The sequence below is a fragment of the Pan paniscus genome, chromosome 7 (assembly GCF_029289425.2).
Source record: "Pan paniscus chromosome 7, NHGRI_mPanPan1-v2.0_pri, whole genome shotgun sequence".
Lineage (NCBI taxonomy): Eukaryota > Metazoa > Chordata > Mammalia > Primates > Hominidae > Pan > Pan paniscus.
This window is the reverse complement of record NC_073256.2, coordinates 159697282-159724303: the sequence shown is the minus strand read 5'-3', so window position 1 is coordinate 159724303 and position 27022 is coordinate 159697282. Positions and strand designations below refer to the sequence as shown.

The 27022-nt window shown below is 62.1% G+C and overlaps 1 protein-coding gene across 35 annotated transcripts in view; it reads left to right on the top strand.

The window, feature by feature from the left end:
* TSNARE1 (t-SNARE domain containing 1) overlaps positions 1 to 27022 on the top strand; it is a 144504-nt gene that overhangs the window by 107340 nt on the left and 10142 nt on the right. For 16 of the 35 annotated variants that reach the window (XM_055117029.2, XM_055117020.2, XM_055117027.2 and 13 more), the window contains 4 exons: positions 1287 to 1445; positions 17485 to 17557; positions 20470 to 20934; positions 22038 to 25938. In XM_055117029.2, the coding sequence (XP_054973004.1) occupies positions 1287 to 1445; positions 17485 to 17557; positions 20470 to 20934; positions 22038 to 22885 (1545 nt within the window). In that variant the 3' untranslated portion in view covers positions 22886 to 25938. The other 19 variants (XM_055117023.2, XM_063606940.1, XM_055117026.2 and 16 more) reach the window with 9 other exon arrangements.

Here is a 27022-nt window from a genome sequence, read left to right as displayed (position 1 = left end):
GAGGGGAAGGAAGGCCCGCTGGCATGGGCAGGGCAGGTGGGGGGCACTGTGGCCAGGCTCCTGGCGGGAGGTGAAGGAAGGCCTGCTGGCATGGGCAGGGAAGGTGGGGGGCACTGTGGCCAGGCTCCTGACGGGAGGGGAGGAAGGGCTGTGGGGTGGGATCACCACTGTTGTCGCGTTTTCAGTTCCGTATGAACGTGTGCACCTGGAGGGGGCGGCTGCAGCATGGACCCTTCCTGCCTCCTGCCCACCCTCCCCTCTGCTGGGTGCTCCCGGGCCCCTACACCCCCACTTGGGACCTGATGCGGGGGGGCTGATGACACCGGGGACTGACGTCTGTGGTCTTTCCCAGGTGACTGGCGCCTGGGAGGCCCAGATTGATGCCCAGTGACAGGCTCATGGCCGCAGAAGGCCCCCACCTCAGACCCAGATCGTCCCCTCAGAGAGCAGATGGGGATAGTGAAGGGAAAAGCACCATTTTGTTGAATTTCAAAATGTGGCCAATAAATTAACAAGGAGTGAAAACAAATTCCAAAAACCTCTTGGGCTTGCTTCCTGAGGCTGTCACGGGAGGGCGGGTTCCTCTGGGTTCCTGCGGGTGCACCTGTGCCCTGCCTGCAGTCCCATCTCATCTCTGAGCCCTGTGCTGTAGCCTGCCCCTGGCTCTGTAACTGGCTCCTTGAGGGGCCTTCGTTGGGCTCACAGCCCCCAAAATGAAGAGGTAGAATTTGTGTTTATGTGCATAGGGGCATTTTTCTGGCGGTTCACAAAGGGCCTGTGTCCCCCAAAAGCAGGGAACACGAGGTAGACTGTGTGCTCTCTGGGGTCGGGGCCACGTTTTGCTCTCGTGTCCTCCATCTGGCCAAGGACAGGGTATCCCTGGCTTGGCGTGGGGGCCATGGGGCTCACAAGTTCTTGCACAGGCCTGGGATGGCCAGAGAGGGGGACATGTGCCAAAAGGCAGGGACCAGGGTCCACTCTCCTGTGACCCTGGCCCACTGCTCATGGTAGCCCCAGCTCCTCTCCTGCCCTCACAGTGTGCATGACGTTGCCCAGAGCTCTGGGGGGGTCCCAACTTCCAGAGGCGTGGGAGGCCAAGGCCTAGCATCTGTGGCCTCATCTCATCTTGAGATGGAGCTGGGTGTCCTGCTGGGAGCCATGGGAAGACTTGGCCCTGGGGCGTGGTGGTAATGGGTGGCCGTGGGGGTCCGGTGCTGATAAGATCTGGGCCTGGAGTGTGGTGGTAATGGGAGGGGTCAGTGCTAACAAGATCTGTCTGTCATCAGCAGAGTCCCCAGGCCCCGTTTGCCGAGCTGGCTGATGAGAAGGTCTTTAACGGGAGTGACAACATGTGGCAGGGCCAGGAGCAGGCGCTGCTCCCGGACATCACTGAAGAGGACCTGGAGGCCATCCGGCTGCGGGAGGAGGCCATCCTGCAGATGGAGGTGAGGCTGGCGTGGGCAAGCGTGCTCACTCTCCACGTTCCACATGAGGCTGGGAACCAGAGGAGCCCAGGTGCCAGCCTGCTGCACCATTGCTTGCCCTTGACCTGGAGGGGCTGGAACTAGGCCTCCATGGCCTTGCCCATTCTAACCACCTCTCTCTGGCCATCTGGTCCAATAAGGGAGAGACAGGAGTCTGGGAGCCCCATCCCCATCCCCTCCTTCCTGGGTTTCCCTAATAGGGCACAGCCCTCTGGCCAGGAGCTGGGGTCTATGCTGGGGTAGCCTCTCAGTCACCATGGCCATTTCATTTGCTGTGTGGTTAGACTTCCAGGAGGCTGTTTAGCTCTAATGAAGATGATTTGGTGCTTAATGCAGTTCCCAGTAACTTTTTTTTGAAAGGTTGAATAAATTGCTCAGAACTGAACCTGCAATTTGGTGGTGCTACCAGCAGGTGGTGGGGTGAGCTGTCGGGGTACAACTGTAGAGTGTGGGCATTGGATGCTGCTTATTTTTCGTTTCTTTAAAGTTTACACATGTATAATATGTGCTGCCAAATGTGTCTCTAGCCCATGGTTAATCTCTTAAGACAGTTGCTGAAACAGAGTTTCCCAAGAGGCACCTGAGTCTGAGCATGTGTGTATGTATGTGTGTGTGAGTGCATGCACGTATGCATGTGTGTGTGCACGTGTGTGCGTGCATGTGAGTGCGTGCGTGAGTGCGTGTGTGTGTGCATGCGTGTGATGCATGTGAGTGCGTGTGTACATGCAACTATGCATGTGTGCGTGAGTGCGTGTGTGTGCATGCATGTATAAGTGCATGCATGTGTGAGTGAGCCTCTTCTCTCTTGATGCCTGAGTGTACATAGAACACATCAATCAGGCAGCGTGGGGGGGACACGCTCTGTTGGCGGTGGGATCCGAGCCTCTGCGTGTGACCTTGAACGTCCTTCCCTTCCTCTGGCCACCTCATCTGCAGAAGGCGCTAGGGCCTGCCCACTCTGAAGCTCCCAGAGGCTGGGTTTCCAGAGCAAATGTCTGCTAAGAGCTGACTCTTCTAGAAAAGAGGCCTGGCAGTAATTCAGCTAAGTCACTGGGTTAGGACCTGTGGCTGGTTCTGCTCTCCCAGGGAGCAGGTCTTCCACTCTCGAAGGAAGGGAATACCCCACAGTGCTGGGGCTCAGCCCCTTCTCCCTTGCCCCTTACTTCTGTGGCCCCCACCTCCCTGCCTCTGCTGTGGCAACCCCCTACTTTGACCTGGTGGAGGAGCGCCCATTTCTCAAGACCTGTGTTTGGGGCCCCCGCCTCCTCTGTGAGGTGTCCTTCCCTTCACCCTTTCCTGTCCTCGGGCTCCCTGGAGAGGAAGGCACCAGCTCTGGGCCTGTGGCCCTGGCTGGAGGCTGCTTCGGGGGCTTCTCTCTGGGGCTGAACGAGCCCTTTGCTGCTGCTGAGATGCTCCAGAGAACCACCCGAAGCACAGAGATGGTTTCCATCCCTCCCTGCTGGTGCACGAGGCCCACTGTTCCCAGAGGAGTGGAGAAACGGGTGCTCGTGAGCTCCTCCAGGAGCACTGCCTTGAAGGCTTCACAGCTAGAGAGGCAGACGGACCGCTTCCCCTTTGTGCTGGAATTGAGATCCTCCTGGGAAGGTCCAGTCACAGCCCCTCGGGCGGCTCAGGCTCAGCCCTCCCTGTGGGGCATAGAGTGGCGTGAGGAGAGAGGAGACGCTGCTTATTGATTAAGTCCAAGGAGTGGAGGTCGCTCACAGAAGCTCATTCTGCCAAAAAGCCCAAACCCCCACAGAGGGCTGCGGGCATGAGGAGGCCGTTAGAGGGCAGCGTCCAGGGAGAGGCGTGGCTCCTGGCCCACCTCCAGCCTCCTGGCGCTCACTCAGCAGCATCTGTGGCACGGGTCTCGGGGTTCCGGCGTGGCACCTTCACCTGAGGGGCTGGCTTCTCACTGTCCTGGCCTGGGAGTCCTGCTCCTAGGGCCTGGTGAGGGCTCGTGCCCGGTGCAGCCACCCCAGGATGGGGTTCAGAGGAGTGGAGGCTGGGGCTGGCTGCCCCGTCCGCGATCGTCTGTGTGAGGGCCTCTCCAACCGGCAGTCCTGGCCCCGGGTTCCCTCTGGCACTCTGTGTGGTGAGTGTGGGCTGAGCGGCGGCCTTTCCCAGGGCAAGGGCGCCCCACGTGGAGGCCACTGCAGTCGTCCAGCTCAGAGATGGAGAGGCCTGGGCCAGGGCGGGAGGAAAGCTGGGGCTCTGGGCTGAACTGAACTCACTCGGGCCTGGGCTCTGCCTGTGGCCCTCGGGGACCCTCACAGCTCAGCACTGTGCGGACGGGGGGTAGCAGGGGGGCTGGGAGTGGTGCAGAGTGGGCAGGCCCCATGGCCAGCCTGGCCCTTCCAGCCTCACTTTCTTTGTCTGCAGCATGGGGGTGACGCAGAGGATGTGGATCCTCATGCCAACAACAGCAGGCGCGGGACGGAGGGCGGCGGGGTGGGAGTCGTTCTTGGAAGGCGTCTGTACACCTCACTGCATCACTCCCTCCCTTTGGTCTCTGAAAACGGGAAAAACAAAACGCAAATTGTCATTAGCCTTTAGGAAGCCCTCCCCATGGTCTGCAGCAGGTCCCGGTGACAGTAACTCCAGTGTGACGCTTGAGAGGCTGTGACGCAGCGGAGGTCGCACATGCCAGGCCCTGCTGGCCCGATTGCTCTGCAGCCATCTTTGCAGCCTGCGCAGGGCTCAGAGGGTGGGCGGCAGGGTTTTGTGGAGCTGTGTTACGCACCTCGGCTGGCTGTAGCCCTTTCCTGTGGAGCCGGCACCCTCATCCCCTCATCTCTCCTCCCACATTCACTGGGGGCTTTGGGATTTGCAAGATTTTATAGGTTCAGAAGTCCCCTAGGGCAGACTTGGGGTCTGAGAGAGAGCCCCCTTTGTGGCCAGCCTTCAATGACTTACTAGGTGGCTAGTGGGGGTGTGAACACAAGGGCCAGCTGAGGCCCAGGGAGGGGAAGCAGTATCACAGTAGTGGGCCAGTGTTGCGCGATTCCTGGTGCCCACTTTCCGCCTTGCTCTTGGTCTCCTCGAGTGTCCGTGGCTGCTGTCAGGCAGGGTGCAGATCGGGGTTGTGTTGGGGGCTCCTGTCCACTGGGACAGATGGCCACGCCCAGCATCCCTTTCCTTTGTCCTCCTTCCCAGCATCGTCCTTGCGACAAAACAAAGGGCCAGGCTGGGGACATGCTGTCCTGGCTTTAGGCCCGTGTCCACTCACTGGTTGGGTGACCTTGAACCCCGATTTGCCTCATTCATTTCATCTGTGAAGTGGGCAGGTGGAAGGTCGCTCTCTGTCCTCAGGGACTTGCCAGCTGGGACAGCCCGTGTGGCCGTAGGCAGAGTGTAGCAGGCCCTGTGGAAGTGACAACCTGTCAGAGGACCCAGGGGGTGCCATGAGGCTGGCTTGAGAGGTCACCCACGGGAGACAGTGGAGAGCAGGCCAGCCTCCGTTCTGGGCAGTGACCTTGCCCCCGCCCAGGCCTGGTGCAGTCGGATTCTGAGGGAGGGTGTCCTGCCCCGTCCTGGGGAGCCTGTGGGGACTGCCGAGACCCACCCTGAGGACCCCTGCTGGCTTCCATGTGCCCCTGAGCACCCTGCCCTGATCTGAGCATTGCTGCTTCCACGGCGTGCCCTCCTCAGGGAGGCCCTCCCCACTGCCCTCGACTGCCCTAGACCCCTGTCCGCCTCCCACGGGGAGTCTCTGGTTGGTCCCTGCCCTGACAGAAGGTGAGCGGCCCTTGCTTGCCTGGGGTCAGCCCCATCCCCAGAGCCTGGAGTAGTGGGCTCCACAGCGACTTGCCAGTACTTGTGGAACCGACGTGTCAAACTGGCCAGTGCCCCCAAAGACAGTGACTGCCCTTCCCCCACAGTGACCACCTCTCCCCCATGACAGTGACCGCCCCTCCCCCATGACAGTGACCACCTCTCCTCCATGACAGTGACCACCCCTCCCCCATGACAGTGACCACCCTTCCCCCATGAGTGACCACTGCCTCCCCCATGACAGTCACCACCCCCTCCCCCATGACAGTCACTACCCCCCCGTATGACAGTCACCACCCCCTCCCCCACAATGACCACCCCCTCCCCCATGACCATCACTACCCCCTCCCGCATGACAGTCACCACCCCCTCCCCCATGACAGTCACCACCCCCTCCCCCATGACAGTCACCACCCCTCCCCCATGACAGTGACCACCCCCTCCCCCATGACCATCACTGCCCCCTCCCCCATGACAGTGACCACTCCCTCCCCCGTGACCATCACCAACCCCTCCCCCACAATGACCACCCCCTTCCCCCATGACCATCACCACCCTCTCTCCCATGGTAGTGACCACCCCCCCATGACAGTGACCACCTTCCTCTTCCACAGTGACCACCCCCTCCCCTATGAGTGATCACCCCCTCCCCCACAATGACCACCCTTCCCCCATGACAGTCACCACCCCCTCCCCCGTGACAGTGACTGCCTCTCTCCCATGAGTGACCTCCCCCCTCCCATGACAGTGGCCGGCCCATCCCTGATGATAGCCAGCCCCCATTGCTAGGCCTGTCCTGAGCCCTCACTGCTGGCATCCAGGATGGACGCAGGTCCCACAGGTAGCATCTCATCCCTGCGCACAGGGTGTCCTGCAGAGCCATGCTGCAGGGCTGTGTGGTGAGTGCAGGGGGTTGGAGGTGCAGGCAGAGGCTAGGCCAGCCCCAGAGCATTCCCAGCCTGAGTCTGGGCAATGGACGACCCAGCTGGAAGCACACCAGGCCACGTTTCTCTTTACTGGTTTATGTTGGGCATCTTCCTTTTTCTCTGCTGTGCAGGAATGGAGTTGATAAATACACTAAAGTTCCTCTGAGAGCAGAAGTGGAGCCACCCAGCGTCCAGTGGAGGCTGAGGGCTGCCAGTGACGGGGGCCTGCCCCCTATGTGTTCTGTGGCCCGTTCACTGGCCGCAGGGCAGCTGTCCTTGGCCTGCATGGGGCCCTGGCCCTCTCCATGGTGCCGGGACTCTCCGCCAGACAGGCCCGCTCCAGCTGCGTACACAGGGGTGTTAGAGGGGCAGAGCGGCCACCCAAGAGTGAGCAGGACCTGGGGCCGGCTCAGTGCACAAGCTCCCTCCAGGGAGGACATCATGCCCACTTCCCAGTGGGGGAGGCCACAGGGCTGGAACCCAGGCAGTCTGACTCCGACCCAAGTGCCATCTGTCTCTGGAGGGTGCAGGGTCTGGCAGCCCTGGAATTTGAACTTTTCACCTGGGGCTGCCCACCATCTCCCAGAGGAGGGTCGTAGCGGGAGGGGTTGTGCCAGTCACATGTGGGAGCTGAGTCTGCTTATGGGTTGCTCGGGTGGGAGAAGGCTCGAGGGATCCCGGAACATTGCCTGTCTCCACTGTGTACTCACTCCCCTCCCTGCCTGAGCTGAAGTAGCCTGTCTCTGGCCTTCCAGCCTTGGGTGGCCCCTGATGCTGGTCCTGGGCTGGAGCCCCGAGCCTCCCAGGACTCCGGGTGTTGGGTATCCAGGTGCCGCAGAGGTGAGTGCTGGCGGCTGGCAGCCTCCTGACCAGTGGCCCTGTCTGGATGGGGGAGAAGATGGAGAGGCCATTCCCATCTCATCACCGGGAGTGTGAGCTTCAATTGTGTCTGAGCAGCAGTGCGAGCCCTGGCGTGGGCGAGGAGGTGTCTGAGCATCTAATTAGGTCGTGTCCAGGAGCCACTGCCCGTCCCTGCAGCAGCAGCTCCTCTGTAGGGCTGTCTGCTGACTCTCAGCTGTCTGCCTGTCCAGCCAGGCCCTCTGAGCTCCTGCAGCTGTGCCGGCCCTGTATGGACCCTGCTGACCGGCCCCATCTCCTCTTGGCCTTGGCCAGGAGAGAGCTGGCTTCCAGGACAGCTGCCTCCACCCTCTGCACTGAGCTGCGGGACTCCCAGAGGAGGCAGGGTGCCCACGGCCACACAGCAGGGCCGCCAGCTGCCGCCAGGAGCCCAGGCCAGAACCATGCCCGGTGCCTCCCAGGTCACTCTCTGAGCCCTGGTCTCCGACTCCTGCCAGATGGTTGGGAATGAGAAGGCCCTTGAGATAGTGACTGCAAAGTGCTTTGCAAACCAGTCCGAGTGATGCTGTGGGTGAGGGCGTGAAGGACAAAGGACAGCCCTCAGCCTGGTGTTTGGGCCCTTGCTGTTGCCCCAGGTGTTAGCGAGGTGATTGATCCCTGCCTCGTCCCTGCAAACTCATGCCCTTCGATTCTCCCAGGGGCCCTGGGCACCCTCTTGGCCTTTGCTGCTTCTCACCTCCGGTGCCCTTCCTCACACCGCCCTCCACCTTCCCTCTGGCCACTCTGCATCCTCTGAGGTCCGCAGGGGGTCCCGGCCCTCTGCAGACCCTGAAGCAGTTCGCTCTTTCCTCCCCACCCTGAGCTCCCTTACTCCCTCTCCTCGTGGCCCCTGGGTGGGCTGCCCCTGCCCCTGTCCCGGCTGCCCCTGCCCCTGTCCCGGCTGCCCCTGCCCCTGCCCCTGTCCCTGCACCTCCAGGTGGGGCCTAGGTAACCTTTTTTATTTGACCAAGATAAAGAATAGGGTGGCTGTGGTGGCCAGGGGAAGCTTAGTGCCAAGGCTGGGCCAGTGTGGCCCCTCCTCTCCCGCCCCCCCTGCAGCCCCACTTCCTGCTTGCTGAGGGCCCCATGGGGCTGAAATGCATCCCTGCAGTGTGTGGGCAGATGCAGATGCTCCAGGGCAGAGCCAACAGGTGGCGTCTGAACACCAATAGCACCCAGTTAGCAGGAGATGACCCTCGATCCGAGGTGGCCAGAGCTGTCTGGCTGCCAGGCTGGTAGGAGGGATGACAGCCAGGTCTCCAGGAAGCTTCCTTGTCCCCTGCGGAGGGAAGCCGGCAGGCCTCAGGTGTCTTCTAGACAAGGAGAAGTAGGTGCTGGTCCAGGATCCCAGGCTCAGGCACTGCCATACCACTGGGCCATGTGACCCTGGGCAGGTCTCTCCTGGAGCCTCGGTTTACTTATCTGTAAAATGGGCACAATGACACCAGCCTCTGCTGGCCTCAGGGTGAAAGTGCCGCGGTGGAGTGTAACTGCCTGGCGAGAACTCAGGCCTGGGAAGAACCCGCGCCAGGAGGTGTGGCCGGTGTGGCCGTGGCTGTCCACGTGCCCCACAGCCACCCTCCTGCCGCGCTGGGATCTCCACCTGCCCCTCCCTCCTTCAAGCGTCCCGGCCCTCTGCCTTGGGAATGCGGCCAAGCTCTGGGGTGAGCAGGTGAACCCTGGGCTTTGCTGTTGGCTCAGCAGCTCACTGTACGCTAAGGGGTTAGCCTTGCACTGCTGCCAGCTGGGGTGTCGGTGCCACTGAGAACGGCAGCAGATGCTGCTGATGGCCTGCGGTGCGGCTGCTCGAGGGAGGGGTTTGCGTTTTCTTGGGGACTCCTGAGGAAGGAAAGCACTCAAGCCTAGGAGGTTCCGGAGTCCTGGGATTTCTTCATGTGGGGTCCTGGAGCTTTCTGGGGCAGGAAAGGCGAGCCATGGTCTGACACGTGGCCCCCCCACTTTCTGTGTGCTGAGTGTGGGGGAGGTGGAGCTTGCCACCCCGTGAAGAGCCCGACTGACAGGGTTGTGCTTCTGTGGTGGTGCGGGGCTGTAGATCCACACTGGCGGGGCACCTGGTGAAATGTGTTCTGCCCGCGTTGGTCTGGGATAGGGCTGGGAACTGTTTGGGGCTCTGAAAGGCCCTTGGTGGGTCTGGTGCAGCCTGGAGTAGGGCTCCATGCTCAATGCGCTTTGGGGCTTAGGTGGCGTTCTGGGGGCTCGGGACAGTCTTCCTGTGATTTGTTTCATGTCTGCTCTCCTTCCCTGTCTCACCCCACTGGTGACCTTGACCTTGCTTCTCATTCCAAGGGGAAACAAGCCCTTAGAAGAGCTCATTGACAGCCTCCTGGGGCCTGGCCGGCCTCCTCTCCAGGGGCGGTGGGTGAGCTGCTTGCACCACAGCTAGCTTGTGGCTCCCGCCCTGTCTGTGCCCGCCACCCACCGCCTCCACAGGCCCATCTTGGACCCTCACGTCTCCCTCGTCCAATTCTGCCCATCAGCAAGCACATTGCAGTCATGCCCATCTTCAAAATTCCCATGAGAAAGGGTGCCGCACCTGCCTTCCCACCACTGGTTCTCGGCACTCCTCCATTCCTCTCCGGCCCTCGCCTCGCTTCCACGGGGGAAGCTCGTGGGTTCTGTGGGTCAGAACTTCCAACGGGGCAAAGCTGAGACTGCTTTCCCTGTCCACTAGCTCGGAGAGCCAAGGGTGGAGACTCTCGGGAAGGCTTGTCTGCCCCTGTCTCGTGTTGGTGTTCTGGCTACTGGCTGGGATGTAGGCTGGGATCTGGGCCGGAGCTCCACGCTTGGCCTCTCCCATGGCCTGGTTTCCTCCTGGCATGGAGGCTGGGCCCTGGAGGATGCTGCCAGGACCCTGGCAGAGCCAGAAGGAAGCCGAGCCTCAGAAACCCTACAGTGTCCCTTCTATCACATTCTGCTTGAAACAGGTGGGGGGGCGGGGGGGGGGCGTGCGTTGCTGTGACCGTCCATGGGAGAGGCAGCTGACCCCGTACTCCCAATGGACTGTCCTCTCCCTCATTCCTCACCCCACACCTCACAGTTCCCTGGGCAGGCCTGGCCACCCCTGCTCCTGGTTCCTGTTGCCCGAGGCCCAGAGCACCCTATGCCTGACGCCTGAGCCGCTGGCTCCCTTTCACTGGCAGGCCCTGACTCCAGGGGTGCCCTCTAACCCCTGCCGCTCCCACGCTCGCCCCCCACACACTGTTGGGTTCTCGTTAGGATTCATCTCTCGCCACTCGAGCGTAAGCCCGCGGAGGCAGCGGCGTTGCCTGTTCCCGTCACGTCTGCGTTCGCAGCAGCTCACCGGCCTGACGCTGCCTGGCACCCAGTGGCTGCTGAATGAACAAATGGGTGGGTGGCAGTGCTGGGTGGGGTGGGTGGAGGAGGGCTGGGTCGGGGGCTGGGTGAGTGTGTTTCTATCCTGGGACTCCATGGAGGCTCTGTGTTTAACGACAGGGCTCTGCTGACATTATTTATATGCGTCTCAGCCCACACCAGAGCTCTGTGAGAGTGAACACTCCTACGTTCTGATTTTGTCAGAGATGACGGTGGCTTGGAGCAGGCCCATCGCTTGCCCAGGGTCACACAGCTCACACGCCATGGAGCTGGGATTCGAGCCCAGGTGCCCTACTCCAGCACAAGGCCATCCTCACCGCGATGCTGGAGAGCCGACTTCTGCTTGGCCTTTCTGAGATGAGGGTGGTGGGATTTGTCTCCAAGGCCACCCGCAGGTCCAGAGCCAGGCATGGAAAGAGCCAGCGCCCCAGGAGCCAGTGACTTAATCCCCAGCTGAGGACACCAGTCCTGAGCAGCGGGCGGCGAGCAGCGATTCATCTCCCTGGGCAGGAGAGGTTGGAGAGAACAGGCGCGTGCCCTTCAGTCCACTGCCAGCGTGCAGCAGGCTCACCGGGGCACTGGTCCAGAGCTGGTGTCTGCTTTCTGCCAGCTCTGCCTACCTGCCCCTCTGTGTCTGCACTGGGCTTCCCTCGCCAAGCCCATCTCACCTGCTGGAGCTCCTGAGCGGGCATCACCTGACCCAGGTACAGAGCTCAGAATACGCCATCTGCTCTGTTGCCATGGCTACCTGGCAGGCCTGGGAGGGTGGAGGATGGGATGCGGAGATGGCCCAGGCGGGGCTCCAAGGCCCCAGGCAGAGCCCAGCTGACCTGCCCTGTGTTTGGCATTGCACAGCCTGAAGGTGCCTGACCTGGCTGATCTCTAGCTATAAATGGGCGAGTGGACAAATAAATGCATACGGTTTGGTGGCTCCATTAACTGGAATAGTCGTCTTTGTAGGTGGATGGTTGCCAAGATCCTAATTATAAGAAGAGATGGTGTGATAGAGAAAAATGCAGTGATGTTTTGACTTCTCGTTCGGGAAAGTGAAAGGAACACACAGGCACACACACACCAAGGTTTTATTATGTCTCGTGCAAGGGGCTTTTTCCACTGTGCCAGTGAAAGAAGAGAAAGAAAATTCCATGAGCGCTTTTAATGAGTTCTAGTTTTAGAAGCAGTCTGAAAAATAATTGCATGATTTAACCATCTACTAAGTTCTGGGTCTCCCCCGCTCTCCCGCCCTCTGGCTGCCGTGCCAGGGCATGGCCTGCGTGTCCCCCGAGAACAGCACCAGGACTGCCGCTGCCCTGGAGGGCTCCATCCGGGGCAGTCCCAGCCCCTCGAGCAGGCCCCACCCTTCTCAGGCCTGGCCTTGGCCTCTCTGTCGCCCCAGGACTGAGGACGGGGCTTCTGCCTGGAACTAGGCTCCCACCTAGGCCCGTGGGGGAGCCCAAATCTCTGGCAAGTCTCCTAGGTGTGCCTGGGAGTGGAGCTGCGCCTGCCCCGAGCTTCCTCCTCAGGAGCCGAGGCCTGCCCAGGTGCACAGGGCCCAGGGCCCACAGTGCCTGGGGGGACCCACCCATGCTAGCTGCCTGCCTGAGAGGCCCTCTTATGTCTCTTGCGGTGGGCCCTCTCTGGGCCCATCCTTGGGATCTGCCCGCACCATCAGCGACAGGCCCAGCTGCAGGTCCCAGCCCCACTGTGCCTGCCCGGCTCTCTTGCAGCCGCAGGGTGTGTTCAGCTCTTTAGTCCTCTGTTTGTTCTGGGACCAGCACTGGGCCAGGACGAAGGAGAATCCCCAGTAAGTCCCGGCGGCCTCCCATGATGGAGGAAGAGACACAAAGGCAGGCAGTGCCTCAGGCTCCCTGCTCCCTTCAGGAAGCTCCTATGCAGAGGGCTTGGGGCTGCCTGGTAGAAGTGGCCCATCCCTTTGCATCTGGGGCCTCCAGGGCAGGCCTCAGGGCCAGGGTGCACCCTGCCCCATCCTGAGACAGCACAGTGGTGTGTACGTAGCCTGCAGCTCGTGTGGCTGATGTGGCAGGACCTGGGTTTCTGGGGCTGCCTGTGCCCTGAGCAGCCCTCTCAGTTGGTTCCGTGAGATCCCCGGCTCGGTCGCCAGGAGGGGTAGTGGGGCCCTGGCCTCCAGCCTCAGGCTGGGGAGCAGGGAGGGGCCCCAGGCTCACTATCTGAGTTCAGCGTCCTTTCCCTTCTATACAGAGAGTGCTCCCCAAGGACTGGGTCCAGCTGGCCGTGCCCAGGGCCTGTGGGAAGTGGTTCTCTGTGGTGAGCCATTTTCCAGAAAACAAGGCTCAGGGGTTTCTTAACTGTGGCTGCTTGCCTGGAGCCCGAGCTGCTGTTCAGGCTTTGCTTCCTGCTTTGTTTGAGGTGAACAATGTTCACTTATCAGTGAGCGCCTCGGCAGGGGGTGCCTCCGAGTGGGCTGGGCCGGCTGGCAGCTCACCCTTCTGCAGGGAAGTGGGACCAGGCCGATGTTTGAGTGCCAGGCGTCTTAAAGAGAGGGGCACCTAAAATGAGGAAGAGCAGGCTTCACACAAATGCTGCGTTCGCTCGTAAGAGGTCAGGGAGTGGGAACCTCTCAGCATGCAGCCCTGAGGCCCTGCCAGCCCTGCTGGCCGAGCCTCTTGAAGCTGGGATGCATGAGCCCGTGGTGCCAGGAGCCATGGTCCCCGCTCACAGGAGGCACAGCCTGTGAGGGCTCCAAGGCACTGAAGGCTTGGAGTCTGTGTGTCCCCCGCGCTGGCTGTGGTGCAAATTAACATTTTGTGTCTTAGCTCATCCCAATGGGCAGTTATCACTGCTCCTGCTGCTTCTCTGCTGAGTCTAGCAATGAGTGGGTGGGAGCCCCGGCAGCAGCCCCAGCCCAGAGAACATGCCCCCACCCCCCACCAGCTCCTCTGTCTGCGGGCCTGACATGTTGCTGGTAAGGTTGGCGTGGATAGCAGGTGGCTCCGCGAGTGCCGGCTCCTGTCAGCCGCATCCTCGGCACCAGCACTGACTACAAAACCCTTCTGCCCAGGAGGACCCGGGGCCTTGGAGGAGCAAGCCATCTGTGAAGCCAGGCAGTGGCAGTGAGTGTCGGCGATGAGATGGAAAATCACTTCTGCCACTGCCTCTGGGGACCTCCCCCAAAACCTACAATGCAGGCCATCTGTGCCCTGGGGGCGCCACAGGGTCTCTGCCTGTCTTGGGAACACTGTGTCCCAGCCCGCGCTTTTGGGGTTGTGGAAGTTGACTCTGATGTCAGCAGGGAACGCCCAGTGCAGTGGCCGTGTGTGCACAGAGGCGTGCCTGGAACACTGAGGCCGAGCCTCAGGGACTCGCAGCTGCCCCTCTTCCACCCCGCCCCAGCTGCTGGGCGTCCCAGGCCCCTGAAAGGCACTGGACCCGGCCTTGCTCAGCCACACCCCTCCCTGGCATCTCTCACCAAAGCTGCATCCCCACAGGCTGGGCAGGGGCTCGGAGCCATGCTTCCCCCCAGGGACACAGCAGCATCATGCCAGTGTGGCCTTTCTCTGCCCCTGCTCATGGGAAGCAGATTGATTGGTGCACACACATAAGGCCCATCCCATGCTGGTGGCTGCAGCACGGGACGTCCTGAAGGGAGCCCCACCATCCCCGAGATCTGACCGAGGTCCTGGGTTCCACGACCTGGAGGGCGGCCCACTGTCCCTGAGATCTGGCTGGAGTCCTGGGTTCCACTGTCCCTGAGATCTGGCCGGGGTCCTGGGTTCCACGACCTGGAGGGCGGACCACTGTGCCTGAGATCTGGCCGGGGTCCTGGGTTCCACTGTCCCTGAGATCTGGCCGGGGTCCTGGGTTCCACGACCTGGAGGGCAGCCCACTGTCCCTGAGATCTGGCCGGAGTCCTGGGTTCCACTGTCCCTGAGATCTGGCCGGGGTCCTGGGTTCCACATCCTGGAGGGCAGCCCACTGTCCCTGAGATCTGGCCGGAGTCCTGGGTTCCACTGTCCCTGAGATCTGGCCGAGGTCCTGGGTTCCACTGTCCCTGATATCTGGCCGGGGTCCTGGGTTCCACGACCTGGAGGGCGGCCCACTGTCCCTGAGATCTGGCCGGGGTCCTGGGTTCCACTGTCCCTGAGATCTGGCCGGGGTCCTGGGTTCCACGACCTGGAGGGCGGCCCACTGTCCCTGAGATCTGGCTGGGGTCCTGGGTTCCATGACCTGGAGGGCGGCCCACTGTCCCTGAGATCTGGCCGGAGTCCTAGATTCCACTGTCCCTGAGATCTGGCCGGGGTCCTGGGTTCCATGACCTGGAGGGCGGCCCACTGTCCCTGAGATCTGGCCGGGGTCCTGTGTTCCACTGTCCCTGAGATCTGGCCGGGGTCCTGGGTTCCACTGTCCCTGAGATCTGGCCGGGGTCCTGGGTTCCACGACCTGGAGGGCGGCCTTGGGTGCCACCCCACGTTGGTGGTGGTAGTGACCTGGGTTGGAGTCTGCCTAAATGTGGGTTGGATGCGGATTCCAGCATTTTCCAGCTGTGTGTCATTGGGCAGTCACTAACCCTCTCAGTGACTCAGGTTCTGTCTTCCCTGTCAAATGGGGCAATAACAGGTGAGTCACATGCCGCGTGGGGAGATGCTTCTGCCTGTGAAGCTCTTGGGAAGGCCCCTGCAAGTCCCTGAGGCCATGAGCCACCAAGACCAGGCTCAGGGTGCACCAGGCCTGGGTATGCTCAGTGGCCGGGGTCGAAGTTGGTGGTGGTGAGGTCATGCCTGGCTTCTGACGGGATCACATCTATAACTGGGAAGCCCGTGGAGGTGGGGACCCACCTGGCTGAGCCATGCTTTGTGACCTTGATGTCCCCATTGTAGGATGGAGCCTAGGCTTGGTCTCCAGAACCCGTGACCTCACTCTGGCAGAAGGTGGTGGTGACGAGGAGACCAGAAACCGGCCCGGGCCAACCCGCACCCATCCTTTCATTCACTGTTGCCCCCATAGCCATGCCACAGATGCACACTGAAGCCATGACCCCTGGGCCCCACCTTCTCGCTACCTTCCCAGCCACTGCCCAGTTCCTGCAGAGGGACCGCCTGCCTCTGCATCACATTTAAGCCTGATAATTGAATTGCAGTTGATACTACGTGTCAGTTTAAGATCATGCTAATTGCTTCATTTCCCAGAATACTCCTAAAGAGAAAATGAATTCCCTTGTAACATTTTGCAGTGGGGTGAAATGACCCTCATGGAAGTCAGTCCCAGCTCTGGAATGAGCTGCTGACTGGACGGGTGTGCCAGGGCAGGGGTCACGGCAGGCCTGAAGGAGCTTCCCCTGGACTTGGCTGGAACCCAGCCATGTGCCAGGTGCTATGTGAGGAGGGTTGGTTTTGTTCGGGTGATAAGTGAGCAAACCTGGCTTGAGATGGCCAGGCTTGCCCAGGGCCATGCATCTGGCCAGTGGAGGAGCCGTCCTAGGTGCAGCGTGGCAGTCAGGGAAGGAGTGGGCATCTGGTCGGTGGGCAGGGGTCTGAGTCCCAACTCTTCCCCTTTCCGAGAGGCCCTGGAGGTCATGGGACCACTTGAGCCCCCACTCCCTGCTCTGTTAGATGGGTGCTAGGATGCCCCTGAGTGGGTGCCAGGTGTGAAGGGGATGGTATGTGCCTTGCCTGAAGCACAGCCCAGGTGTGTGCTCTGAGAGTGGCATGGCCACGTCTCTTAGGATCATCAGAGCCACTTAACTGGGAAAAAGGAGTTAGGGTAAAGGTAGACAGCATGGAAGATGGAAGAGGCCAGCACAGTATGCCGGGGTGGAGGGGTACCCGAAGTCCTCCTGGCCCACGTTTCTGTTCCTTACTCTGTTCACTAGCTTCATGGAGCCACTCAGTCCTTGGATAGCAGTGGAGCAACCATCCACTTAGCCGCTCATTGACCAACCCACCCACCCACCTGTCCATCATCCGTCCACATACCGTCCATTCACTCTTCCATCCATTCACCCACTCATCTATCCCCCCATCATCCATCTATCCCTCATCCATCCATCCATCATCTACCCACCCACCCACCTATCCACCCATCTACCCACCCATGCACCCATCCATCCACCCACCCCACCCACCCACCCATCTATCCATCCATCTATCCATTCATCCATCCATCCATCCACCCACCCACCCATCCATCCATTCACCCATCCATACATCTACCCACCCACCCATCCATCTACTCACCCATCTGTCCAACCACCTATCCACCTACCCATCCATCCATCCACCTACCCATTCATCCATCCACCTACCCATCCATCCATCTACCCATCCATCCATCCACCCATTCATCTGTCCATCCACTCGCCCATCCACCCATCACCCACCCATCCATCCACTCACCCATCTATTCATCCATCCACCCACCCATCCACCATTCCATTTGTCCACCCACCTATTCACGCATCTGTCCATCATCCTTCCATCTACCCATCCACCCTTTTGTCCACTCCCCTGAACCCGTTCGTCCATCTATCCCACTTCTTTAGGATTTGCTGAGCAGTGCCTGTGTGCTGGCCCATGCTCAGTGCTGTTACACAGAGAGGGAAAGGTAGACCCTTCTGTGCAGGAGCACCCAGGCAAGTGGGGATGGTGTATCTGCCCTAGACATTCTTTGCTCTCTTGCAGTCAGGCCTTTACAGTGCTGGGGATGCTGTCCTTCACTAGACTGCAAATCCTGGGGACAGACCCTGGGACCTCTGTACTCAGGGAAGCAGCTCACAGCCCCTAGGACACCTGGAGAGGTTGGGGTTTGGCTTCAGAGTCAGGAGATGGAGCACTCAGATCCCTGCCCTGTCTCTGACTTTTGGGGTGACCCTGGGCTCACCCCTGGCCCTTTCTGGACCCAGTTATGCCTTCTGTCACAGGAAGTGGACAGACCAGCCGGTCCCCAGCTGTTCTCTGGTTCCTGATTCTGCAGGTGCCACCTGGGCCCGCCCCAGGTTCCATGGGAACTTTCAGGTGCCCTTGGTGTCTGCCCCACAGCCCTGCTCCTGATGTGGTTCTATGTTGTTTCCACAGAGCAACTTGCTGGATGTGAATCAGATCATCAAGGACTTGGCCTCCATGGTATCAGAGCAAGGAGAAGCTGTTGGTGGGTACCCGTCCCAGCCTCGGGCCACCTGCTGCCCCGAGGGCCTGCCTGCCAGCCCCTAGCCCTCACCCCTTCACCTAAGGGTGGGTGAAGGGGCCTCTAAGAGGAGCCAGGCCCAGGCTGGGGTCCAGGTCTGAGCATCTGCTCCCTCCCCTCCTGCCCTGTCTTCCTCCAGCCCTGCTCCGCTCGTTGCCACTAGTCCCTGCTCCGCTCATTGACACTGGTCCCTGCTCTGCTCATTGACAGACACTGGCCCCCACTCTGCTCATTGACAGACACTGGCCCTGCCTCTGCTCATTGACAGACACTGGCCCCGCCTCTGCTCATTGGCAGACACTAGCCCCCACTCTGCTCATTGGCAGACACTGGTACCCGCTCATTGATAGACACTAGCCTTCCCCCTGCTCATCGACAGACACTGGCTCCATACTCTGCTCTTTGACAGACACTGGCCCCTACCCTGCTCATTGACAGAACCTGGTCCCTGCTCCCCTCACTGACAGACACTGGCCCCGCCTCTGTTCATTGACACTGTCCCTGCCTCTGCTCGTTGACAGACACTAACCCTGCCTCTGCTCATTGACAGACACTGGCCCCACCTCTGCTCATTGGCAGACACTCACCCCGCCTTTGCCCTTAGACAGACAGTGGCCTCCCCTCTGCTCATTGATAGACACTGGCCCCACCTCCGCTCATTGACAGACACTGGCCCCGCCTCTGCTCATTGGCAGACACTGACCCTGCCTTTGCTCTTTGACAGACAGTGGCCTCCCCTCTGCTCATTGATAGACACTGGCCCCTGCTCCGCTCATTAATAGACACTGGCCCCACCCTGATCATTGACAGACGCTGGTCCCTGCTCCGCTCGTTGACAGATACTAGCCTCCATGCCTTCATCCTGGGCCTCTGCCCAGAGATTCCCCACAGTGAGGCTGTTCTGGGGTGGATAGGGTTGTGAGGTTGCAGAGATGTAGAGGCTGGAGCTCTGGTTCTGCTATGGATGTACCCGTGCTGGGGGGGTGTGGGGAGAGCGGCATGGGAACGTGCAGGCCTGGCCAGGGCATGGTGTCCTGAAGTCCCTGCATCCACGAGAAGAGGGGCTGCACCGCCAGCCAGGGCACCTCCCAGCCAGCACCGTGGGCCCTCAGCCCTGCGTTCCTCTGGAAAAGGCAGTGAAGCAGCAGGGGCGCCCGGGTGCCTAGAGTCAGGCCCTACCTTAGCGCCAGGCTGTATGTGGGGGCAGGAAGTGGGAGGCCCACAGTCTTGTCCCTTGCCTCTGAGTCCCCAGGAGAAGCCCTACCCTTTTGCCACTGGAGGCCGCCCGTCGAGGACCTGACAGGCGAGAGGTCAGGATGAAGGGGCTGAGCGTGGAGCCAGGGAGGCTGGAGGCTCCGTTCAGGGAACCCTCACCTGGGGCAAGGGAGGGGCCTTCCCAGATGGGACAGAGGTCACAGTGCCCGGTGACCCCGCCCAGGCCCACCGACTCCCCAGCGCCCCCGCCCGCCTTGGTTGCTCACCTACCCTGGGCCACAGCCCTTCCTCTATGGGGTTGCCCATGGCCTCCCTAGAGAGGTCCTCACCATGAGGTCTAAAAGCTCTGGGTCCCCTTAACCCTGACCCTAACCCTGGGGTGACTGTGTCCAGTTCTGACTCCATGCGCTGTGGCCTCCTCTGCTTGTGGAGAGCCAGAGTCCCTCATGTCCTCTTCCCACTGTAGTCACACAGCAGCCCTGGCCTGCCTGTGCGGCCCCCAACCATGGTGGGGCTCCAGGTTTGCAGGGGGCTTTTGAGGGGATGCTGACCTTGCCCCCCTCCCATAGGGACCCCATCCCTGCTGTGTTTTGGTGTCTTTCCTGCTCCCACTGGAGGGCTCTGACCCATTCATCCCGCCCTGTCCATACCTGCTGCTGCCAGGAGCCCTGGCTCCCAGGCCAGTGGGGCAGAGGCTCCTGGCTCTGGCTGGGTGTCTCTTTTCCTCAGTTGAGGAAGAGCCAGGCTGCCCCTGGTGCCCACGGGCCTTTGGTTAAAGCGCTCAGCTGCCCACCAGGACTCTCAGGCTCCACCCCACCCACTCACTCTCCCTCCATGCCCTGACTGAGCTGTGGCCTCACCTTGGGGCCTGTGCCGAGAACAGCCTCCTGGTCCCTCCTGCTCTGACAACTGGCAGTGTGTCCGGAGACCCTCAGGCAGCTGGCGTCCTCTTCCCGGGTACTGTGCTGTGTCCCCAGGAGAAGAGTGACTGCGGCTCAAGCACCCTGCTGCTCCCTGGGGCGGGGCTGGGCCAGGCTGGCCCCTCAATCCCCTCGGAGCCTGGGCTTCCAGCTGCTCTGTGGCCCCCTCCAGCTGCTCTGTGGCCCCATACAGGGCCTGCTGGGCTGCCCCATCACTCCCTTACCACCTCCTCTCCCCAGGACCCCTCCTATCGCTCTGTCCTCCCCCCTTCTCCCCACTGTCAGCTTCCAGAGGTGGCTGTAGCCATTTCTGCCCCTGGCCACCTGTCGCGGGCTGGGATGTGCTGAGTGTGTGGAGCGCTTTGTTCACTTCAGGTGCCCACCCAGTCCCAGTGACAGATTGATCAGTCCCAGTGAAGGACTGATCACGAGGGGCACTCATGCCAGCAGTTCAGGGAAGGGAGCAGTTGTGGGGAGGGGGACAAACCAGGGCTGACCCACCACACATGGTCAGGGCCCCGGGGAGGGCAGAGGGCACCTGCCGGGTGGACAGGCGGGAGGCCCAGAGAGTAGCTGAGACAGAAGGGCCCCTGTATAGTGGATGTAGGCTGCCTATGCTGGGTGCCGATGCGAGGCCTGGCCGCTGTGCACAGATGCATGGCCTGTGATGACCTGTGACCCCAAACCTGGCTGCTCTCCCCAGGGTCTCTGCCCCCTGCTCAGCCTCTGGTGCCTTTCCAGGGTCCAGCAGCAGCAAAGCCATCTGCCGGCAGAGCTGCAGCCCCGAGCCAGCCGCGGCGGCCCTGCTGCTGGGTGCCGGGCTGGGCTCCACACCCCTGCGGCCGGGCCCCCACTCCCGCACCAAGACACGCAAGCCCAACTTCAGCCCCCAGGAGACGGAGGTGCTGGTGCAGAGGGTGAGGCGCCACTACCCGCTGCTGTTCGGGGCGCTGCGGGGCACACCTGCCCGAAAGCACCGCGTGTGGAGCCGCATCCTGCAGGCAGTGAACGCGCTGGGCTACTGCCGCCGCGACCTGGGGGACCTCAAGCACAAGTGGCGGGACCTGCGAGGTGCTGTGCGCAAGAAGCTGGCGGAGGGCGGCCCCGCCCCCGGCCTCCTCCTCACGCCTGTGGAGCGCATGGTGGCAGAGACCTTTTCCGCCCACGGTCCCCAAGGCGAGGGCCAGACCACGGAGCCCCTGCCAAGTAAGTGGGCCTTCCCCACAGCCCGCCCCCCGGGACCACCCTGCCCTGGGGCAAGCAGGGCCGGCGAGTGGGCTGTGATCCTTCTGCACCAGCTCCCAAGAGGGAGACCCTCCGAGGGAGACCCAGAGGCCCATGGAGATGGCCCGCCACCCTCCTGGCCCATCTCTTCTTTTAGGTGGGGAAACCAAGGGTCGGGGCCAGGGAGGGTTCTGCCTGTCTCGGTAGTGGAAGGGCTGCGGTTCACGCCTGGGGTCCCAGCTCAGGGTCCTCCCGGCATTGCCAAGCATTGTGCCGTCAAGGGGCTCGACCATAGATGCCACCTCAAGCCGTGCCCACCAGGTGTCCAGATGGGACGCTGGGGCCTAGTCACTGTAGAGAGGTGAGCGCTACCATGGGGAGGCGGTCACAAGGTGGCCTCTGGGACCAGTGCCTGGTGAGGGGCAGAGACGAGGCCTGAGCTCCCCGACGTGCAGCAGCAGCGGGTGCAGCCCAGGGTGCCCTGGTGCCCTCCAAAGCCCCCATCTTGGCCTCTGCCGTTCCCGCCTGATGTCGTGTGGCCAGGAGGCCTGTTTGGCCCTGGGCCCCGGCCTGGCCTTCCTCTCCACGGGCAGCCCTCCCCTTCCAAATGCAGTCCAGCGGTGAGCACAGCTGTCCTTAGGCAGCCAGGTCTTCCAAACCAGTGGGTCCCAGCAGGGAGAAGTCCCTACTTTCCCATGCAGGGCAGCAGGGCCCAGCTGGCCCCAGGGTCTGAAGACAGGGGTGTCTGGGAAGAAGGAGGGCTTCCCTCCGCTCTCCCCCAGCCCCAGAGCCCCAGCGTGCAGCTACCATGAGAAGGCAAGGCCAGCCAGCAGGCGGGAGGAGCCTCAGCCCATATGCACCTCCAGCCAGCTGGCCCTTGCCATAGCTCCCAGGGAGCAGCAGGTAACCTGTCCATTCATTGGTCACTGTTGAGGAGTTTGGGCAGAGCCAGGGAGGAGCTTGACTCTTCCCTGCCCCACGCTGTGCCTCACTCTGGCTTGCAGTGGCCTCCCCCTCCTTCTGCAGGCCCTTCCCTCTGGGCCCACTTGGAAGCCCCACACGTGGTGCTGTCTGGTTACTCTCAGCCTGTCAGGCACGCTGTGCCCCCTTCCGAGCCCACGGGCCCACTCAGGGACCACCGGAAGCCAGGCGTTTCTGTCTGGTCAGGCCTCGTCTGCAGCCCGCAGCTGCCACTGGCTCCAAGGGTGACGCTGGCTCTGAGGGTGATGCTGGCTCCGTGCCTCCTCCTGCCGCCTCCGTGTCTCCTCCCACCGCACCTCCTCTCCTCCTCAAGACACCGTGCCAGGAGCTCCTTCGCCGTCCTCTGCATATGGTGGCCCACCCTTCGAAGCAGAGCCCCGCTGGACCCTCCCCTTCCTGGGAGCTGCCGGAAGGACTTTGGGAACGAAGACCCGGAAGCAGGACCAGCTCCTTGAGGGCCACAGAGTGGACAGAAGGACCCAGCCTCACAGGACAGGCAGGGGCTGGCCTCAAACGCCCCCAGTGGCGGCCACGGCAGAACTTGGAGCGCTGGGGCATCCTCAGCTGCTCCTGCTCACGGCGGTGCATGAGGCTGGGACCCATGGGCAGAGTGGGCCAGACTGGTTGGGAGACGCATGTAGACCCAGCCAACCCTGTGGCTGGGCTTGGACAAGGGGCCTGGGCTGTGGGCCTTGGGCGATGGGCCTGGGCACTAGGCCTTGTGGTGGGGCTTGGGGGATGGGCCTGGTCAGTGGGCCTCCTGATGGGGTGGGGCTGGAGGAGGATCTGGGTCCTCACAGGCCTGTGCAGGCCAGGGATGGCTGGATCCACCCCCAGGGAGGCCACGTTGTCTCCTGCAGGGCAGATTCTTGCAGCCAAGGGTCCTATGGGCAGAGGCAGACCTGGTTTGGGGGTGCTTCATGGCAAGGGTAGACATGTCGTGTGGGGCTGAGAAGGAGGGGCCTGGCAGGGGTGGCACTGGTGTGGCCCAGGTGCTTAGTCCTTTTCTGCAAGTCCTCAGCCCTGGAGGCTGCAGGAACTCAGGTTTGCTCACCCTGTGGTTCCCTGCCCTGGACTGAGACCCAGCCTTGACTTCTGTGACCCGTGGTGGATCAGCCACTCCAGGTCCCCAGGCCGCTGGGCTCCCCTGCAGCACGGGATCTTTGGTGCCTGTGAGCTGCTTCGAGTGGCCTGCCCTGCTGCTGACAGCGACTGACGTGTTGAATTCCCAAGCGAGAGTGCTTAGGACAGGGCCAGACTTCCTCTTGTGGGCGCAGAGGCAGGGAGTAGGGAAGTGGCTGCCAAGCCTGAGGACAGGGTGGGGGCATCCCAGCTGCAGGCCCAGTTGCCCTGAGCCGGCCATGCTTTCCGCTCTGCAGCGGCACTGCCTGGGGTTTGGGCAGGGCCAGGCCTGCAGGGCTGGTCATGGCTGTGGGGCTGGGGACAGCGAGTTGACCCAGTGCGGGGGGGTCTCCCACAGGGGTCCCTGTGCCCTGAGGCCACTGGGCAGGCAGTTTCCTTTGAGGTGTGTGTGCTGCTCTGCGAGTGTCTGGGGAGGGCAGTCCCAAAGGCTGCTCTCTCTGGCCCCTGGAGGCCTCTGGCCTAGTGCTTGGGTATCCCTTGGACTCCTGGAGTCAGGGGATCTGCAAGGGGCCCCCGTGGAGCACCCCCTGTGTTGGGAGGAGCAGGTGCCCAGGGCCTGTGGCTCTGCAGGGCTCACCTCACAGACTGGGGGCCTCCAAGACCTGACAAAGCCACTGGGCCCAGGGCTGATGGCTGATGAGGTATTGGAGTGTCGCTCAGTACCACAGGGCCCACGCACCAAACCTGTCCTCACCCCACGAGCAACACGCGGCCGCACAGCACCGGGAGCAGCCCCCGTCCCCTTGTGCATCTCTGTGCACTGCTCCGGGGCAGGACATGGCGTGCCCACCTGGCAGCCTGGGCGCTGAGGGAGATGTTGCTGGCTGCGGAGCTGGGCAGTGGTTGTGTGAGGTGTCTTGAATGTGGGCAGTGCCATGCTGGCTAAGAATGCCCCTGGGACCGCCCTGGGTCTGTGGCCCGTGCATGCAGCCCTGGAGCAGCAGGACGTCAGTCCCCATTCTGAGGGTGGGCCTCCAGGTCACATACTACGATCAGAGTCCCCAGGGCCAGGGCTAGGTGTAGAGCAGGATTGGGCACAGGCTGAGTCCAAGGGTGGGGTCCAGGGCTTGGCTGAGGCTGTGTGTGGTCACGGGGCAGAGAAAGTGTCCAGCCAAGGCACGTGGCCTGTCCAGCACCACCTGTGTTAGCCCGGACCACCATGGCCTTCCTGTCTCTGCTGGCAAATGCTCTCCACTGTCCACATTCACCTCTCAGCAACAGAAGCGAGGCCAGGCTGTTACCACTGCAGGTGTAAGGTGGCTCCTTTGCATGTGAGCGTGGCATTGCCCGGGCCCAGGCTAGCACCTCCTCCCTGGCAGGCTGGTCCCTCCTGGGTGGCAATTGTGGGGGGATCCGTCACACCTCTGGCCCCATCTTCCTTCCCTCTCCTCCTCCTTTGGCTCAGAGGGTCGTGACCCTAATGTGGCAGGACATAGAGAGCAGAGTTCAGTTGGGGGCTGTCTGCAAGTGAGCAAAGGGGTGCTTTGCTCCAGGAGCGGCCGAGGCCGTCACCCATACCCGCTCTCTGGGCTTTGGCTCCTTGTGCAGGAGCCTGGCTCTCCCCTCCCTGGCTAGGGCAGGAGCCCCCAGATGCGGCGATCAGGGTGTGTCTGCGAGTGCCTGCGGCTCCACTACGGCCCTGCGCTGGGGGCAAGGGTGGGGTGGAGCTGGTGACCGAGGGTTCAGGGATCCCTGTGAGGCCTGGGCGGGGGCTTCTGAAGGCAGGGCTCGTGGGTTCCACCTCCTGCCCAGGGAGCTTGCAGAGATGGGGCCACAGTTCCCTGATGAGAGTAGGGAGTCCTTGCTGGGATGGTGGGGAGTGGCCTTGTCTTTCTGAGGACCCTCCTCCCTCGGAGCCAGTCGTGCCAGGCCGGAGGTGACGCTGTGCCTGGCAGCAGTCCCTGTGGTTGTAATGGCCTCTCTATCCCAGGCCTTAAGACCCCTGAGGCTCAAGTCAGCTCAGGCCTGTGCCCTGGTAGGCACTGCAGGTGCACAGTTTGTTTAGATACTCCTGCCTCCCAAGCTCTTATCCAGTTGCCTGATTGGAGGCAGGCCTTGCAAGGAACCCCGCTCCGGGAAGAAGGCTTGCCCGTGCTCGTGTTTGCTCGTGTTTGCATGTGGCTCTGTTGCGGACCCAGGCTGTGCCTGCGCTCCTGGTGCCCAGGTGGCATGTGTCCTTCCTTTGGGTGGAAGAGAATGCTGAGCATGGAATCTTCCGGATCCCTGGGGCTGCCCCGGCCCTGGTCTGGTGTCTCCTGTGGGCCCTGCTGATGTGGCTTCCCTGGGTGGCACTGCTGCAGCCACCGAGCCCGGCTTTGCCCAGGTACCGTCTCCCGTGATCCCCGCACGGCAGCACAACTTTCTGATCAGCTCCCTGTGCTTGAGTCGAGGGCCAGTGCGTGTGGCAAACCAGAGCCCTGTGCTTGCAGACCCGGTCTCCATCAGCCGCGTCGCAACTCCACAGACATTAAGGCAGGGGCTTTGCCCCTTCAGAGAGGGCCGTGGCCACAGAGTGGAGGGGCTGGCCCAGGCAAGGTCATGACAGAGCAGGACTTGACCCCAGCCCTGACCTCCGCCTGCCACTCCCACCCTTTCCTGAGTGGACTCTTCCTGCCCCACCTGGTGTGGGCACTGAGGAGTCCCCTTCCCTGGGCCACCTCCAGGCCTCCGTTCTAATGTCATTGCTGCCCACTGCCCGCACCACGTGGAGCCCTCGGCACGTCTGGCAGCCCAGCGCCCATCCCTGCAGCCTCCGCTCCTCTGCAGGCCCTGGGCTCAGGCTCCCTGGGCTTGCCTTTGGGGGGTGTCCTCAGGGCGGGGGCGGCTGGGCCTCCATCTGTAATTGCCTTCTGTTGTCTTGATTTGCAGATAGTATTGAAGCCAGCCTTGAGGCTGCGTCCTCGCATGCGGAGGCAGCCCGCCAGCTCCTGGCTGGAGCCAGCCGGCACCAAGTAAGTCCGTGTGAGGGCCACAGTGCCCGGCCGGCCCGGCCTCCATCCCCTATCCTCCAACCCTCCCTCCGTCTGTCTGGAGGGGCCCAGGCCCTGCCCTGTGCCTGGGAGGGGCATGCCTACAGGCCTCCTCTGAACCAGTCTGCTGCCCGTGCTCTGGGGCTCTGGGAGTGGCGGGGTTGTGGCAGCAGTGGTCTGCGTGGTGCCCACAGCGGTCGGCACCGTCTCCTCTCTTGTGTGCACCATGCCGCCCTCTCCCATGGATCCGGGGTGCAGCCGAGGGGAGGGCACTTGGGGCCTTCCCGCTCCACCTCCCGTGCCAGATGCTGACATGCAGCTCAGTGTCCATCCTGGGGCGGGGGACTGCAGAGGGGACTTTGTGGTTGGGGCAGGTCAGTGGCTCAGAGGGAACAAGAAAGCTCAGGCCTTTATTTTCTTGAAGTGGGACTTGGAGCTGCCTTGAGGACCAGCCACTCACTGGGCCTTGTTGCTGACTTGTGGTCACCACAGGAGGACCTGACAGGTCAGGCTGGCTGGAGACTGTGGCCCAGCTGAGATGGAGGCCCAGCCGCTGTCTTCCCCTCACCGGCTCTGTCCCCATTGTGGCCTGGTGCTCCCCACTGGCCCTGACGGGCAGAGATGACCAGAGCCTGTTCCTCAAGGAGTCCCAGGGGCCAGGCAGGCTGGACATTAAGTCCAGCAAGGTGAGGGTGGCATGGGCCACTGTGGGAGCACAGAAGAAGCCCCTGGGCCAGCTGGGGCCAGGAGAGCACACACTCTTGAGGGCGGAGCAGGGGCAGTACTGGCAGATGAGATGGTGCAGTGGGTGTGAGGCCAGGGTCCAGGAGCAGCCAGACGAGCCCAGGACATCACAGGCAGGTGTGACGAGAGAGGAGCCACATCCCCAGGACGCTGGGATATCACGGCTGTGCCCGCAGAGGGTCCTCAGTTGCCTCAGGGGTGCAAGAGGAAAAGGAGGCCGCAGCTGGAACCAC